The sequence below is a fragment of the Nomascus leucogenys genome, unplaced genomic scaffold (assembly GCF_006542625.1).
Source record: "Nomascus leucogenys isolate Asia unplaced genomic scaffold, Asia_NLE_v1 Super-Scaffold_258, whole genome shotgun sequence".
Lineage (NCBI taxonomy): Eukaryota > Metazoa > Chordata > Mammalia > Primates > Hylobatidae > Nomascus > Nomascus leucogenys.
This window is the reverse complement of record NW_022095769.1, coordinates 3781894-3799529: the sequence shown is the minus strand read 5'-3', so window position 1 is coordinate 3799529 and position 17636 is coordinate 3781894. Positions and strand designations below refer to the sequence as shown.

The 17636-nt window shown below is 59.1% G+C and overlaps 1 protein-coding gene across 3 annotated transcripts; it reads left to right on the top strand.

Annotated features, from left to right (window-relative positions):
* The first annotated feature begins 252 nt into the window (after positions 1-252).
* On the top strand, positions 253-17636 carry TBKBP1 (TBK1 binding protein 1). 3 transcript variants are annotated; one of them, XM_030808031.1, is made up of 10 exons: positions 253-371; positions 2248-2506; positions 2894-3016; positions 3273-3377; positions 4729-4909; positions 5459-5634; positions 5775-5836; positions 14562-14680; positions 14903-15630; positions 16678-17636. In XM_030808031.1, exons 2-10 carry the CDS (start codon positions 2282-2284, stop codon positions 16804-16806), a joined length of 1848 nt encoding a protein of 615 aa, XP_030663891.1. In that variant the 5' UTR covers positions 253-371; positions 2248-2281; the 3' UTR covers positions 16807-17636. The 3 variants fall into 3 exon arrangements, with proteins under 3 accessions (XP_030663891.1, XP_030663890.1, XP_030663889.1); XM_030808030.1 differs by having other exon boundaries at positions 3249-3377; positions 5462-5634; XM_030808029.1 differs by having other exon boundaries at positions 3249-3377.

The window sequence follows — 17636 nt, the reverse complement described above, 5'->3', positions numbered from 1 at the left end:
AGTGCCGGCCGCTGGCGCCGCAGGGAGCCGGTGGGCTCCGGGCGCACTGCCAGGAAGGGCCGCACCGTGGGGGCCGCCGCCCCTCGCCACGTGGTGGTGGCAGCGGCGGGGTCCGGGGCGCCTTCCCAGCTGGAGAAACCCGGAGCAGCCGGGGAGGAGGAGGCGGAGGAGGCGGCGGCGGCGGAGGAGGAGCGGGGCGGGCGGGAGGGAGGGGGTTGGGGGGAGGGTTGGGGGGTGGGGAGAGACCCGGCGGCGGCGACAGGGCGAGGAGCAGAGCGCGGTGCCAGGGGGGTGGGGGCACTGGTGCCCGTTTGGGGAGGGAGCAGGCGGAGGGGGTAAGCTGCGATTACAAGCAGGAACCGGCAGCAGCTGTGAGTCCCCGGCTGGGGCTAGGGCGGGGGGAGGGGAGCGGCGCCCGGGCCGGGCCCTGGGGGTCGCGGGGTGGGCAGGAGGAGGCGGCAGGAGGGCAGTTGGCAGCCGTACGGGATGGCTGGGAGGGAAGGGGTCCGGCGTCGGCCGGCCGCATCCCCTAGCGTCCCCCTCCGCCGCCGTTCCTCAGGCCGCGCCACTCCCGGAGCCCCTTCCCCGGCCCCGACAGGGTGTCCGGGGGCCCCGGGCTCGGCCGGCTGTGGGGGAGGGGGCTGCGTAGTGTCGGCCCCCGAGAGGGGAGGGGCGACAATTTCTGTCGGCCGAGCGAAAGGGGTTTAAAGGGCGACTCTTAAAGGGGCCGCAGGAGGGGCCCGGGCCGACCGAGGCACGCACCCCTTCCCCTGCCGCCTTCCATTGCGCTCATCCGGGCGCTGGGCCCAGAGAGGAATGCGGAGGAAGGAGGCATTTGTGGGGCGGCCTCGGGGACAGAGCCCCGCCAGCGGGGTGGGCGCAGCGGGGCGGGCGGGGGTCTGGGGGGTGTGGTGAGCGCTGGCGCGCGGAGCTGGGGGGAGGGGATGGCGTGGGAAGGAGAGGGTTAAAGGTGGGGCCGGCCATACAAACGCGCGCACACACTCCTTACTCAGACCCAGTCACTCGCGTTTGCCTGGCACTTAGATGGGCCTGTGGGTGGCTGGGGGGGGTGGATTGAATTGGAGCCTGCGCCGGAGCCCTTTGCACCCCAAGCTCCTGCAGCCCGACCTGGGGGCCCCGCTGTCTGAACTCACAGCTCCCCGCCGAGCCCCCTCTCCGGGGCGCACACACGCTCCAGCGCGCGCACACAACTCGGACAGTCCCCTCGCGTCTCACGTGACACGCGGCCCGAACGTGCCACCCTGCCCACGCGCTCACGCACGCGTGCACACACCGGCCTCCCGGCCGCTGCCCCACTCCGTCCCGACGCCCCTGCGACCCCGAAGGCACTCATTGACTGACACACCTACACTCATTCACAGGCGCACACTCCCCCCATACGCCAACCCCAGACACATTCATAACCAGGCCCGAGAGAAGTACACACGCACCCCCTCACTGCCTACTCCTGCTTTCGGGAGCCTGAGTCATTCCTGCCCCCTCGTAGGGTTCCCCATTTCCCGGCGCGCGGGCACCCTGAGACGGCCTTGGGAATTCGTTGGCGTCCCATTCCACCTGGGTCCCCTTCCCCAGTTTGCGCCCCGTGACACTCAGCCAAGGACTTCCTGTGGGTCCCAGGTCAGGGGCCAAGGGGTCCTGGACGGCTGCCACAGCCCCAGTGCGCCCGGGGGAGGGGCTTCCTTTTCCTGAACTCTGGGATCCTGCGGGAGGAAGCGGGGAAGCTGGGCGGGGGTGCAGCCGAGGGCGTGCCGACTGTGGAGGGGCCGACCCTCGCGCAGCTCTGGGCCTTCCTTGGGGAGGAGCTGGGGTGCCAGAGGCCCAGGCTGAGGAGCTTGGCGGCGAGGTATTTGGGGAAGTAAGGCCTGGGGTGGAGAAGCGCGGAGGACTGGGCCGGGACCGGCTGGGAAGGCAGCCCTCTCCCAGCCACAGGTCTCCCTGGGTTCTGGCAGGAGCCTGCCCCTGCTGCCGGCCTGGCTTACTTGTCCCTACTTGTCAACACCCTGGCAGCGGGGTCTTCACCTGGTTCCAGCCCCTTTTCCCCAAGGCGGCAGAGAGGATGGGGCTGAGGAGGCTGGAAAGGGGCCATGGGAGTTCCTGCTGAGCTCGGGGCAGGAAGTTTCTGGGTTGCATCTCAGCCAGCCCCAGGGCGTGCAGAGCCAGGGAGAGGGGTACCAGGGACACACCCTAGACAGACGGCCCTGTCCACGGTTGCTCCTGCTCTCCCAGGAGGCCCTGTGTGGGCCGCGGCCCGGCCCTCACCATGGAGTCCATGTTCGAGGAGGACATCAGTATCCTGACGCAGGAGGCCCTGGGGCCTAGTGAGGTGTGGCTGGACGGTCCCGGAGACCCCTCGCTTGGGGGCGACATGTGCTCCGCCTCCCACTTTGCCCTCATCACTGCTTACGGAGACATCAAGGAACGGCTGGGGGGCCTGGAGAGGGAGAACGCCACCCTCCGACGCCGCCTCAAAGTCTACGAGATCAAGGTCAGAATTAGAGAGGAGGGCGCCTGATAGAGTGTGTGGGATGGGGAGGGGGACTGGGAATCTGGTAGATACCAGGGATCCAAAAGAGGGGTCGCCGTGCAGACTCTTGGGAACTTGAGGGTCTCCCATGAGAGATGTGGCTGTTTGGGATGCGAACTGTCTCCTGTTGGCTTCAGAAGGGCTGGATCTGGGATCTAAAACAGATCCGGTGGGTGGGAGATGGCTGCAGGCCCGTGGGAACTGGGATCCCACTAGCCAAGGAGAAGGAGGGTCAAGGGTCTGAGGCAGGTTGTGGGGTTGGGGGCACAGCAAGGCTGAGGCCTGGGCTGGGCACCCGGGAACCCGGGAACCCGCTCTCCTGAAGCCCCCCCCCCACCACCCCCGCAGTACCCACTGATCAGTGACTTTGGAGAGGAGCATGGCTTTTCTCTGTATGAAATCAAGGATGGCTCCCTGCTGGAGGTGGAGAAGGTCAGCCTGCAGCAACGGCTCAACCAGTTCCAGCACGAGGTGAGCCTCCCAGGCTGGGCACACCCCCTGAGCATCTTGCTCCAGTCTGTTTCTGATACCCTTCCCTCCACACCCCCCAGTATCTGGCCTCTGCCCCTTTGATTAGAGATGGCCAGGTCCTCCCTAAGACCAGCTGCAGCTCCTCCTGCCCCTCCATAGGGTGCTGGGAGTGGGGGTGGGGAGGTGCAGGGAGCTCTCCAGCCCCAAGTCCAGTGTGAGACTGACCCTGCGGCGGGGCCCTCTGGGCCTCATCCAGTTACAGAAGAACAAGGAGCAGGAAGAACAGCTTGGAGAAATGATCCAGGCCTACGAGAAACTCTGCGTGGAGAAGAGTGACTTGGAGACGGAGCTGGGGGAGATGGTGAGGCCTGGGGAGCCGGGGGTGCTTGAGGATGTGTAGCTGGTTGTGTGTGTGCATGTGTGCATTTAGTTCTGTGTGTGAGGATTCCAGCCTGTGACAGTGCAGTCCCATGTGTCACACACCACTTGTTCGTGCCCTGCTTGTGTTCATGTGTATCTGTGAGTGCCCGCCCGTTTGCCCTTGTGAGGGAGACTGCATGTGCTATCCATGTTGCAGTGTCTGTGTGCATCCTGGCCATGCAGTGGCCCCGTGGGAACCTCTGTCTCTGTGTGTATGCCTGGCTCTCACGCTGGGGTGACCCTGTGCCTGTGAGCACTGCCCTTGGGAGGCTGTGAGGGTGAGGGCAGAGGTGACCAGGAGTGTGTGACTGCTAGGGTGGGCCTGCGCTTGGGTGTGCTTCCGAGTCAGGGTGTGGCTGTGCCAACGAGCAGGTCAAAATCAAGAGACAGACCAGGCATGGTGGCTCACGCCTATAATCCCAGCACTTTGGGAGGTCAAGGAGTTTGAGAACAGCCTGGGCAACATAGCGAAACCCCATCTCTACAAAAAATACAAAAAAGAAGTTAGCCAGGTGTGGTGGTGCATGCCTGTGGTCCCAGCTACTCAGGAGGCTGAGGTGGGAGGATCGCTTTAGCCCAGGAGGTCGAAGCTTTGGTGAGCCAAGATCAAGCCACTGCACTCCAGCCTGGGTGACAGAGCCAGACCCTGTCTCCAAAAAAAAAAAAAAAAAAAAATCAGGAGACATGGTCTCAGCCAACCCCAAGCCATGACCTCAGTTAAGTCACTTAGCCTCCATCCCTCCTCTGAAAAGTGGGGCAAATATTAACATCCTCACCAGGTTGTGGTGAGGGTGATGGGGCATTCATGTATAGATGCTTTGCCTTCATAATCAGATATTTATGTGGCACTCGGGGTGTGCCAGGCAGTGTTCTTTTCACCTGGCATACACTAGCTCATTTTAATTCTCAAAACAACCCTAAGAGGTGAGTGTGGGACTGTTATCCCCATTTTATGGATCAGATGGGTGAAGTCCAGAAGCTCTTGCCATGTATGCAAATGGAAGTTCTGATGCTCCTGAGGGGGGTTGGCCTCCAAACAGGGGGCTGAGTGTTCTTTTAAGTGTCCCTGTGTGTCAATGACAGAGCAGGGGCATTAACTTGACCTCGCCAGGGGCAACAGCCCGCAACAGCTGCATTGCGGTGGCTGAGAGGAGACTTTGCACTCACGGCCACTTGGAGAGTGGGCTTGGGATGTGTGACCTGGGGCCTCTGCTGTAGTCTGGGGTGATGACTCTCTGGACATGGGGAAGTCCTGGGCCTGTGCAGACCCTCCCCTCTGTCTGTCTCTCCAGAGGGCCCTGGTGGAGACGCACCTGCGTCAGATCTGTGGTTTGGAGCAGCAGCTGCGGCAACAGCAAGGCCTCCGGGATGCAGCCTTCTCCAACCTGAGCCCGCCGCCAGCCCCCGCCCCGCCCTGCACTGATTTAGACCTGCACTACCTGGCACTGAGAGGGGGATCTGGCTTGAGTCATGGTGAGATCTCAGTGACCCCGACTTACCTCCTAGTCCCCAACCCCCATTTCAACATTCCTAAACACCTCGTGCTTACTTACCATCCCATTTGTAATATAATCTATTTCTCCATAATCACCCCATCCTCCCTTACCTGCTGTCCCCTCACCTCACCCACTGTTACCCTAATTTCTCTCCTCCTAACTCGGGCATTCCGGATCACCTCATTGCAATTCCTGTGCCTGCCAGCAGAGGGCGCCCCCCACCCAGAGTCCCCCTGCCCTGTCTCTGGCTGTGACTAGGAGAGGCCCCTGCAGATGCTCTAGACTTGAGTCTGGCCAGTAAAGCCTTCAAGAGCCCATCTTATTTTTTTCCTGGCCTCCAGGAAAATTAGAAATGCGGCTCAGCCCATCTTTCCTCGCTGCCCTTGTCGCAGTCATCCCTCCTTGGCTAGCTGTCCTGGCTTCTCTCCTGGATTCCCCATGCTGCATCCTCCCGTTTCACTCTGTGTGGCTCTGGGAGCTGGAGGAGGCAGCTGAGCTCGCCTGACGTTGTCCTGTCCACCGACAGCAGGCTGGCCGGGCCCCACACCCAGTGTGAGTGACCTGGAGCGGCGGCGGCTGGAAGAGGCTTTGGAGGCCGCGCAGGGAGAGGCCCGGGGGGCTCAGCTCCGGGAGGAGCAGCTCCAGGCCGAGTGTGAGCGGCTGCAGGGGGAGCTGAAGCAGCTGCAGGAGACCCGGGCCCAGGTAAATGCAGGGGCCTGGAACAGCTTCTAGAGGTCCAGGGCTGGGCCTTCCCTACTGTGTGCAGACTGGCCCAGGGAACTGTAGACAAGGGCTCTGGCAGGGGTGAGCTTGGGCTCTGACCTCTCCATCTTCTTCCTTAGGATCTGGCCTCCAACCAGTCGGACCGAGACATGGCATGGGTGAAAAGAGTTGGGGACGATCAGTAAGTCACATTGGTAACCCTAGTCCCCCTAGGTTTGCCTTTCGTCCCTCTGTGATGTTTGGGAAACCTCCCCTCTCAGCCCTCAGAGGTGTGGTGTCTGGGCTGCTGCTGTTGCTCTGTGTGCATCCTTCATAGGGAGGAGGTGGGGTTCCTTTTTTTTTTTTTTTTTTGAGATGGAGTTTCGTTCTTGTTGCCCAGGCTAGAGTGCAATGGCGTGATCTTGGCTCACCGCAACCTCTGCCTCCCGGGTTCAAGCAATTCTCCTGCCTCAGCCTCCCGAGTAGCTGGGATTACAGGCATGCACCACCATGCCTAGCCAATTTTTTTGGTTTTTCTTGAGGCGGAGTCTTGCTCTGTCACCCAGGCTGGAGTGCAGTGGTGCAATCTTGGCTCACTGCAAGCTCCGCGTCCCAGTTCATGCCATTCTCCTGCCTCAGCCTCCCGAGTAGCTAGGACTACAGGCGCCCGCCACTACGCCCGGCTAATTTTTTTTTGTATTTTTAGTAGAGACGGGGTTTCACCGCGTTAGCCAGGATGGTCTCGGTCTCCTGACCTTGTGATCCACCCGCCTCAGCCTCCCAAAGTGCTGGGATTACAGGAGTGAGCCACCGCACCCGGCCCCTTTTTTTTTTTTTTTTTTTTGTATTTTTAGTAGAGATGGGGTTTCTCCATGTTGGTCAGGCTGGTCTTGACTCCCGGGAGGTGGGGTTCTTCAGTGTTTGGGATCTGGGACATTCCCTTTGCTTTCCTCTGGGGCCCAAACCCATCTCTTCTGGAGATGCCGGTTCTAAGTGACACTTACTCGGCTGTTTTGTTGCTGTGTCCAGCGTAACGTCCCCTGCTGAGCTTTTGGGCCTCCTTAGGGCCCCATTTTCTATTCCAGTGACAAGGCCCAGCCAGTTGAGTTCACCCTCCCCTCCCTAGTGAGGAAGAGGGAGGCGGTGTTTCTCGGGATTTGTTGGGCCTTGTCTGCTGATCTCAGGAGAGAGAAGCCTGAGGCATAGAGACAGGAGAGGCTTCCATGGGTTCACACAGCTGTGGGTTGGGGAGTTAGAATCTGCTCTGCTGGGGTAGTCCCTTGGAATCCTACCAAGAAAGGGGCAGCAGGGAGCGGCAAGGGAGCTGTGTTGGTGGGGGGCCTAGTTTTGGGGCCTCCGGGGGGCACTGGACAGCAAGGGAGGGGTGAGCAGCCACCCAGCAACAGTAGAACCTGGTGCCTTTCACATCCGCACTGAACTCACCCTCTCCCACTTTCTGAGAAATAGAGCTCAAACCTCTTTCCGCCTAAGTCCTCTCCCCTAAGATGAGCTGTGTGGCACAGACTCCCTACTCTAATTGGAGGAGAAGACTGAGGCCCAGAGAGGGGCAGGAACTAACCCTCCACCGCACAGCATACCCAGCTCCGGGGCTCCGGAGGTCTCCGGCCCAGCAGGCTTCTTCCTCATCTGCCTTCCAGCTTCTGGCCAACTGGGGATACCCCTCGCCTACCTCCCCACCTTAGAGTGAGGGCTTGGGTGGAGCTGTGATAGCTGGGGAGGTGGTGAGAACCCAGTTTGTGGGACTGGTGGGTGGGACCCCTCAGCTAGGCCTTTGTGGAGAGGGTCCACCCTAGCTTGTGGCTGGGGCTTGGGGCCCATCATAGCCCATGTGCCCAGACCTGGAACACACAGACACACACACACACACACACACACACACACTCACACTCTCCAATCCTAGCTTGCCCCAGAAGTCATGCTGTAGGGCCCTTCGTGGGTCACTGAACCCAGTCCCCTCTTACCAGACCAGCAGTGAATCTCCCTGAATTGGTAGAACTCCAAGGGAGGACATTTTGGTGGGGCTGGAGTCTGGCTCTTCAGGCTTTGAATCCCAGGGGCCTTTGTTTACTGACTTGGACTCTACCTCTCTGGATCCAGTTTGGCTCACGGTATCAGGGGCCAGTCATTGCTGAGAGATGGGAGAGGAAGGTGAGGCAGTGGGTAGAAGCAGAGAAGGGGCAGTGGCTCCCAGGGGCCAAGGTTGTATTGTGTGAGTGAAAGGAAGCCCACCCTATAAGGGGCTAGGAAGCCGTATCATCCACGCTGCCCATTCTGGCAAGAGCAGCCCCTTCCCTCTCTCTCTCCCAAGGCGCCTGCCCTTCTCAGGCCCTTTGGCTGGAGGGAGCTGGCCTCTGCTTGGGGGCTGGCCCCACAGGCTTACCAGAGGCCACCTCCTGGCTCCTCCCCTCCTTCCCTGTGATTTGGCTGTGTCTCCAGCCTCCCAGATCTCTGCATCTGGAGCCAGCCAGGCCCTGCTGCCCAGCCACACGATTCCTTTCAGGCCGAGCAAGCATCTCTGGACAGCCCTAGTTTGGCAAGCGTTAATTCTCAGAGGAAGTCCTCACTCCCCCAGTAGTTTTATTTTCTTATAAACTCAGCTCCTTTTGGTAATAGGCTGCTTCCCGAGTGCTCCCTCCCCTGTCCTCCCACCCAAGGAAGCCTCAGTCACTTGCTTTCAGCTCCTCTTCCCCCACTAGTGCCCCTCTTCCTTCTGTTTCCACCTGACTTTCCAGGCTGGTGGGAATTTTACAAGTAGGCTTTTCCGGGAGTGGAGTGAGTGTCGAGGCTGGATGACCCAGGTTTGGGGTGTGATTGGGGTGAGGAGGACCAGGATGTGAAGGCTGAAGAGGGTACACACAATTCCTGAGTCCAGCCCACTCTTAGGGGGGAGTCTTCTGTATGGTGAATTCTGTATGTATGTATGCCCACCTGTCTTGGTCTAGACACCTCCGGGGCAGCCAGTTTTATTGCGGGAGTCCTCAAGGTTAACCGCCCCCACCGCCATCTCTATTAATTCCCTTCCCTGGATCCTAGCCCCAGCCCCAGCCCCAGGGTTTCCCAGTCCCTTCCCTCCCAGCCCCTGGCTCACAAGTTCTGGCCATTAATGTTCCCACGAAAACAGACACCCAGACCAGAGCGAGGCAGACTACTACCCTCCAGGTCTGACCCCCTGGGAAACCCATGGTTTGGTTAGCCCAGCTCCTGGGGACAGAGCCCAGGGAGACAAACTGCCCCAGAGGAAGAGCCACTGGGGGTCACACAGAGGCCAAAGGCAGTGATGAGGGAGGCAGTGGGAGCAGAGCCCACCCTGCTCCTGAGGATACACAGGGAGGTAAAGACCCCGACCTTTGGGGGGGTCCCAGCCCAGGTGGAAGGCACAGCACCCACAACCCCCTTCTCTCTGGGCCCAGCTCCCCAGCCTGGGGTTCCAGAGTGGGGCCTTTTGGAGGGTATGGCCGTGCTGAGGGGGAGGGGAAATGGGGGGGGACTCCTTCAAGGGGATGAGGGCTCTGAAGGGACAGGGGCTTTGTGAGGGGAATAAGGGCCCAGTAAGGGAGGGTGGGCTCATCTGTGCGGGGTCCATCTGGGAGAAGATGGGGACTCAGTATGGGCAATGAAGAAAAAACTATAGGCCTTTCTTTCTTCCCAACGTTGGGGGCTCAGCGCTGCAGCCCGGGCCCTTTTCCGCACCACCTCCCCCCCACCCCTCTCTCCACCCACAAGCCTCTGCGTGGGCTGCGGTTAGTGGTGGGAAGAAGTGTGAACTCGAGAGAGAGGATGGAAACTCTGCACGGAGGTCAAGGGCAGCGTGGGGTGGGTCAGGACGGAAGTCGGAGACCCCCGCATACCCTGAGCGTAGCCTCATGCCCCAGAACCAGCAGGCCCAGGGCCTCCCCCTTCACGCTTCTCACCCTCCCTACTTCCTTTCTTTCAAGTCTCCTTCGGCCAGGGCACCCCCGCGCTGCACTCACAGGAGTTAACCCCTGAGCGCTTGCAGCCTTGGGGGCTCCCACAGGCTAGGTGGGTCTGAGGGATGCGTGAGCTTTCAGCCCCAGTCCTTGGTGCTTTGCCTGCCAGCAGGGTGGGGAGCAGCTTGTGCCAGAGCCCCCTCCCTTGATGGGAAACGCCCGTCTTCCCTCCTTAAACCGAAGCCACTAGGCTGGTGTCTCCAAAAAAAGGCTCAAAACAAGTTTCCCCCTTTCTCTACCTGTCTGCTAGGCACTCCCCTGAATTTTTTTTTTTTTTTTTTGTCCATGCCAGACACTATGCGAGGTGATTTACCTACAAAAATCTCCTTTCATTCTCACAAACGTGATGTAGGTATTGTCCCCCTTTTACAGATGAGCAAACTGAGGTGCAGGGAAGTAAAGTAATCTGAGAGTTCAGTAAGAAGTTCAGTGCAGATGCCAAGTGGGTCCTAAGCAGATGGGGTGATGGCGCCTCTGCGGTGTGTTTCTGGTTCAGGTTCTTCTTCAGGTAGAAGGCCCTTATATGAGGGGCGACTGTGTGATTTGTTGACCAGACTGGATCACTTTTGAAAGTGAAAGGGGGCACTATTAATAATTATGCTGGGGCAACTAGTGTGAACTGGGACAGTCCTAGGCAAACTGGGATCTCTGGGCACCCCACCTATATGGGAACCCTGGTTTCCAGGCCTACCCCTGAGCTGCTCCAATCAGCTGCATCTGGGAAGCTTTCTAGACCCGGGATGTCAGCTCTGGTGGATTCGTGGCAGGGGCTGCCATGAAGAGCCAGGCTCTGGGGACCCCACCAGTCATAGCTGGTCGAGGAGAGAGAAGGGGCTCAAGGCGCCCGAAAGGAAGTGGTGGAGCACTGGGTTGTTGCAAAGCAACTTCCTCCTCCCCGCCGGCCCGCAACCTCAAGTCCGCTCCACGGCCCGGTGCCTGTGGTCCCCTCCCCGAGGGTCTGGCGGGAAGACTGATGCTGGGTGTGCCTGTGGGTGGTGGAAAGTTTGGTCCCTAAATTATCCCACAGGGGTGAGGTGGCTGGGGCAGCTGGGCGCAGCTTCGAGCAAGGATGGAAGGGCCCAGGAAGGTTGGATTTCTGTTTTCCTCCCAATTCCGAATCAGACGATGATTCTGACCACATGGACAGCTCTAAACCTAACCCTAATCCTAATCCTTTTACTGCTCCCGTCCCTGACTCTAACCCTATCCCTGATCCTGACCCTCAGCTCTGTCCACAATCTTGTGCAACATCAACCCCACTCCTAGTCTGACCCTGGCTTCTTTAATCCTGTCCTCAAGGCCATCCCCAGCTTTATCGTTTCCAGAAAAGTGTGTGAGATCCGTGAATTCTTCGTGGAAAGACTGAATGAAAGGATACGAAGGGTGAATATTTGCAGCCTAGGGGGCCCCCCTTCCTGCCAGCTCTGCCATTTGCTCTCTGGCTCCTCCAGAGTTGCCAGCTTGGCAGGCTGAGGTGCCAAGAGCCTGTGTTTGAATCTGCTGTGTGCCACTGCCACTCTGTGACCTTGAGCCAGCCACTTAATCACTCTGATCTTCCACTTCCACATGTGTCTAGCACCTTCCTATCACCCCCAGGGAAGGGGTGGTGATTCTCAGGGCTTCCAGGCCACTGCCAAGGTCCCCAGCCCCCTCCTCCTCTTCGTCTTTCCCTTCTGCTGCTGCCTTGCCTTTCCTCTCCCCTCCTTCCTGCTTCTTTGGGGGACGCTAGAGCATAATGGTCAGTAGCCTGGACTTTGGAGTCTAGGGGGCAGAGCTCCCATCCCAGCAACTCCATTACTAGTAGGCTTTATGATTTTAGTCAAGTAACTTAACCTCTGTAAGCCTCAGTTTTCTCATCTATAAAATGAAGGTAACAGTGGCAATGCCGTAGGGTTGTTGTGGAGATGAATAAAGTTCTCAGCAGAGTGCCTGGCCCGGGGTGAGCACTCAAACAGATCATCTGATTCTTTTCTCTCTGGGTGCCTCCCAGGTTCTGAAAGACTCAGAACTTTCTCCTGTCATGTAAGCAATAAAGCAGCATCCAAATGCAGCCATCTGCTGCCATTTACCTGACCCATTCTTCCCAAACAGTCATGATAGTGAAAAAGCGCTCAGGTGTGGGCCAGGAAGCCAGGAAATGGAATGTGTATTTCGGTGCACGTGTGCGACTCTTGGTTGTGTTGTGAAGTTGAGATTTTTTTTTCCACTGAATTGGCAGTGTTTTCAGTGAGTCATTCAGGTCGTTAGCATCTTCAGTGGCCCAGGCCTGTGCATCTTGACATGGAGAGAGACACCCAGTGAAGGGGGAGGTCCCAAAAGGCCATGGGGCATCAGGAGGAGGTCAAGTCAATCACCTTGCCGGGGACTTAGCAGTCTTTGTGAGAGTTGCCTGAAGTTCTGGGTGGACAGAATCCACCCACCTCAGGCCCCAGGTGGCAGAGCTGGGAGAGGGGCTGGACATTGTGGGCCAAGGCTTCTTCCTTCCATTTTCAGCCACCCTGTCTGTTTCACTGTGAGAAGGATGCCAGGGGCTGGGTGGTAGAAACTGGGGTAGCTCCTGACAAGGGGAGGGAGGCAAGCAAGGGAGTGTGACAGGGGCCTGGGAACTGAGTGTGGCAGGTGAGATCTCTGAGGCGGGGTGTGAAGACGACGACCTGTATCTGTCGCCTGAGATACAGCACTGAAATTGGATGGTGAGAGAAGCTTTGGCTATGTGGATAGAGGACCACACTCTGTGCCCTGCCCAGAGCCCTCTCCTTCCCCTGCTGCCAAGGCGATAGCACGATCCAGCCCTCCAAAAGCCCCCAGTCTGATGGGGGACACACAGCTCCTGCCCACAGATGTCCTCGGTCTGGAGGGGAAGCCTTCCCTTGGGGAGTTCCCTATTTGACGTGGGACACACCTGGACCTCCCAGTCTGATGGGGAAGATGCCATTTCTTCCCACAGACCCATGAGCTGAGGGTGAGGGGGCACAGGACACATTTAACAAAAACAAGGGCTGAGATGTGATGGGATGGAGGCCGCAGGGTCTCAGCAGCCTCCTCCTCTCTGGGACTCCTTCCTCTCTGCCTGCCCAGCCCTGCTCACCTTCAGATGGGTGGCGAGGACTCTCCCTCCCTAAGAAGAGGGCTGTCTCCCAGAGACCTGGCCCATTTGCAGTAATTTGGCTTTGGCCCAAATGGGTTAAAAATAGTCTTGTGGGAGGGGCAGTTTCTGCCCCATGATTAGTAAGAGAGAGCCAGTGAGCGAGAGCAGGGAGCCTAGTCATTATCTACCCTCTCCACCTCTCTTTTCCTGCCCTCTGAAGCCCTAACCTCATGACTTCCCCTCCTCTCCTTTAGGGTTAGACTTAGACACACACACACACACACACACACACACACACACACACACACACACCCCCTACGCTCATTCACGCCTTTCCTCATTCATCAGCCTGGCCTCACACCTGTCTTCACACTCTCCCATCCACATGTCCATCACTATGGGATGGGGACAGGGCCCTCCAGGCCTAAGAAATTGGGCCCCCTTGACCTCTCTATCCTGGGACAAGACCTCCCCTGGGAAGAGATCTGTGTGGAGCGACACCTGGTATTTTCTCCCAGCTCCAGCTTCCACTAAGTTCCCGAGTCCCTTCTGGAGTTGGAGGTGGGGAGAGCCAAAGAAACCTAAATCTCTGCCTTAGGGAGATTCAAGGCTCTGTCCACACTCAGAACAGTGATGAAGGCAGGGCCCAAGGGCATGGCAGAGTTTCCCATGCAGTCAGGGAGGGCTCCTGGGGCCGTGCAGGCCACAGTGGGAGAAAGCAGAGAGCAGTGGAGTGATGACCTTCCATGGTTCTGGGTTGCGAGTGACCTAGAGATAAAGGAAGGGAAAAGGAAGTGGGTGAGGTTCCTTGCCAAGTCTGTTCCAGCTCCATGGGGGTGGGTGCCCAAGATGCCTGAACAGGAAGCAGGGAGGAAGAAAGGGAAGGAGAAAGAAAAATGGAGGGAGAGGCTCAAATGCATTATCCACTTACTGAACATCTGCTGGGTTCCAGGCCCTGGACAAGGTGGTGGGAATATAAATACAATGACGTAATCCTCACCATCAAGAAACTCCCCATAAAGTTCTAGAACAAGGCAGCCTTTGAGAAGTGCCTGGCGTGACTGGCACTCCCTGCAAGTGTGCAGTGTACAGCAGCTGTTCACAAAGATCTCAGTGTTAAGATCCTGGTGGAGTTGTACAGCAAGGAGGTCCTGGGAGGGGCAAGGCTGAAAAGAGCCCAGAGGCAGCTTTGATGTTGAGCCAGGTGCAGTGGACATGGAATTGGGCTGGTTTGGGGTTAAGTTTATCAGTTAGCACCTCCATCAGCCAGGAAACCATCTTTGCTTATGAAACGAGCTATTCTATGCAGCAGGGTCCCCAACCTTTTCAAAGGTGAGGACTCTTCATGGATCCCACTCCCAGTACACAGATTATAACACTTTTAGTATGCGCTGCTTGAGAAAATTCACAGTGACAGAAGCTACTATAAATTCAGTACAGCTTTTTGATGAATCCGTGCTTTAATTCATAATCACAGCTTTTGCACAGATTAGAAAAACATTCACACATACCTGTATGAGCTGTGTTCAGGCCACGGACAGTGCCTGATGCATGCAGGGATTCAGGGAGCCCTTGGAATCTCTCTGCTCCCTGTCCCTGCACTTAGGCTGGGAACCACTGCCTTAGCCCAGGGAATGGGTCTTAGGATGCAGAGGGAGGCTCCCTGGAAGAGGTGGCTTTTGAGCTGGACCTTAAAGGTAGGGAGGATTTCTGCAGTTGGGGTAGGAGGGCCTTGCGGGTGGGAGGGAGCATGGTGGGGCCAGATGCTGGGGCAGAGCCAGTTCTTCCTCCACAGCTGGGACGGTAGACCCACTGCCCTTCTCGTCTTCCCCACTGCCCTCTGACTTCAGGGTGAATTTGGCGCTGGCCTACACCGAGCTGACGGAGGAGCTGGGCCGGCTTCGGGAGTTGAGTTCCCTACAGGGGAGAATCTTGAGGACTCTGTTGCAGGAGCAGGCCCGGAGTGGCGGTGAGATGGGGCAGGGCGGGGGGCGGGGGGGGGTGGCAGCCCCGGGACCCGGGAAGGAGCGGGTAGCCATGGCAACCATCTTGGTCCTGGGGACCACCCTTTATTTCCTTTCCTGTGGCCTGGAGTTGGTGGGCATGGGTCCGGGCAAGCCCCTGGCGCTCCAGTTCTGAGGTCTTCTCTCTGCACCTCTGTCCACCCACCCCGTCCCGGTTTCTCTTCCAGGCCAGAGGCACTCGCCACTGTCACAACGCCACTCCCCGGCCCCCCAGTGCCCCTCCCCCTCCCCGCCTGCCCGAGCGGCTCCCCCGTGCCCCCCGTGCCAGTCCCCCGTAACCCAGCGCCGCTCTCCCGTGCCCCCGTGCCCCTCGCCGCAGCAGCGCCGCTCTCCGGCCTCACCCTCCTGCCCGTCGCCCGTCCCGCAGCGCCGCTCGCCGGTGCCGCCGCCGTGCCAGTCCCCCAGCCCGCAACGCCGTTCCCCGGTGCCCCCCAGCTGCCCGGCCCCGCAGCCCCGGCCGCCGCCGCCGCCCCCGCCGAGCGAGAGGACGCTGGCCGAGCGCGCCTACGCCAAGCCGCCCAGCCACCACGTGAAGGCCGGCTTCCAGGGCCGCCGCAGCTACTCTGAGCTGGCGGAGGGCGCGGCCTACGCGGGCGCCTCCCCGCCCTGGCTGCAGGCGGAGGCGGCCACTCTCCCCAAGCCCCGGGCCTACGGCAGCGAGCTCTACGGCCCTGGCAGGCCCCTCAGCCCGCGGCGGGCCTTCGAGGGCATCCGGCTGCGTTTCGAGAAGCAGCCGTCGGAGGAGGACGAGTGGGCTGTGCCCACCAGCCCGCCAAGCCCGGAGGTGGGCACTATCCGCTGCGCCTCCTTCTGCGCGGGCTTCCCTATCCCCGAGTCGCCCGCCGCCACCGCCTACGCCCACGCCGAGCACGCGCAGTCCTGGCCGTCCATCAACGTGAGTGGGGCGCCCGCGTTCCGCCCACCTCGGACCGGGCCTTGAGATTGAGACCCCAGTGCCTCACCCTCCGTTGAGGGCCCTGCCCCTTTCGGGTGTCAGCGTGCAAACTATTCACCCTCCTTGGACCCCGGGCCACAGTCTAGGTCCCTTCACCTCCCTTTCCCGTGGTCTTCTGTCACCAGAAATTGGGGCCTGCCCCATTAAGATTTCGTTCATTTCCTTGGATAAGGATATGGTTTTTGGAGTGAGTGACAGTTCTGCCTTTGATTCCAAACTCCACCACTTAATAGCTCTGGGACCTTGTGCAAGTTACTTATCCTCTCTGATCCTCAATATTCTCATCTGCAAAATGGGGACAATGATTATAGTATCTGACTACCATACAGGGTTCTTAAGAAGCAGGCAGTGAGCCTAAAGTGGTCAGCACAGTGCCTGGCTCAAGCATCTGCTATTATATTGGCTGTGGTGATGGTGGCTACCGACCATAGCAGGCCACCAGCCAACACAGGAACAGGCCTGTTTATCCAGCTCCCTTCTTCAGGCCTCAGAGCCCTTGCCCTTTTCTGTCTGTCCTGAAAGACAGAAGTCTATCTCAGGGCTCAATCATTTCACTGAAATAATGAGTTCCCTGAATGTCAGAGCCACCCATTGTAACCTGGAAAGACCAAAATATACTCCAAAGCCAGACAGAAAATTATTTTGGGGTTGTACCTTGTTTAGGATCGTCCATTGCTTTGAGTTATCCGGGAGCTGTGTCTTAGTCACTCTGAGGGCATGTCTGGGTCTTGGCTTCCCTCATTACCACAGATGCCCTGGCAAGCTTAGCAGTGACTCTCTCATACCTGCCTCCTGGGGACCCTGTCCCTGGGCAGGGGGGTGGACACTGAGCTGGTGTGGGGGAGGACGGTGCTGAAGAAAGGGTGGCTGGACCCCTCCTACATGCCACAGCCCTCCCTGCCCTGGGTCCTGGGACAGGGCAGGCTGGGATGTGGGGACCATGGGTGGGGGCTGGGGACCATAAGTGACTTCCTTCTCTCTCGACAGTTGCTGATGGAGACGGTGGGCTCCGACATCCGCAGCTGCCCCCTCTGCCAGCTGGGTTTCCCTGTCGGGTACCCGGATGATGCCCTCATCAAACACATTGACTCCCACCTGGAGAACAGCAAGATCTAGGGCACCACCCCCACCCACTGGCTGTTTCTCTGTCCTCTCCTATCACCCCCAAACACTCACTTTGAATGCTGCATGAATCTCGTGGGGGGTCCCTGCCCTTGCAACCCCCAGATACCTCCACTTGCTACCGAGTCAACGTGTGTGCCATCTTCCCTGGTCCAGGCACCACTCAGCTCTGGCTCTTCCTGGGAGGTCAGCCGAGGCTCCCCGCCGTGCTCCTGGTTTTTGCTTAGGAGGTGGGGACTTGGGCTGGGATGGGGATGGCATACCCCTCCCAGGCCTCTCCCTCTGCCTTTCTGTTCTTAAACAGGGTTAGATCCAAGAAGGTGTCCAGTGCTTGGGCCTGGGGTGGGGGGAAGGTGTTAGAGGGCTCCAGGAGCTCCTGCGCCCCTCCCCAAATGTCCGTCTTTCTCAGACGGGGCTCTGGGGAGCACCCACAGGCTGTCTTTGGGGTCCCAGAGCCTGCTCTGCGCAATGACCCCAGTTCCTCCATCCTGTGGCCAGCCTAGGGCTCATGGCATGGGCCCCCATTGGGGGAGGGAGGCATCTTGTTTCTTGTGGTTCCCTGCAGGCCAGCCCTGTCCTCCTTTCCCTGTTCTGCCCACTCTGAGGAATAGGGAGGGGAGGAGAGGAGAGGAGAGGGAGGATCCTGGAGGACTGGGAAGATCTAGTCTAAAGAGGCTTCTCTGAGGGCCAGGGCCCTACAGCATCCCCCTATGGCCAGAGGACTGTCTGCCAGCCTCCCAGGCCCATGCCCTCCTGGCGCCCCTGGCGCTGAGGCACAGATCATCAAGGCAGATGCCCCCTCAACCCTTCTTCCACTGGAGCCC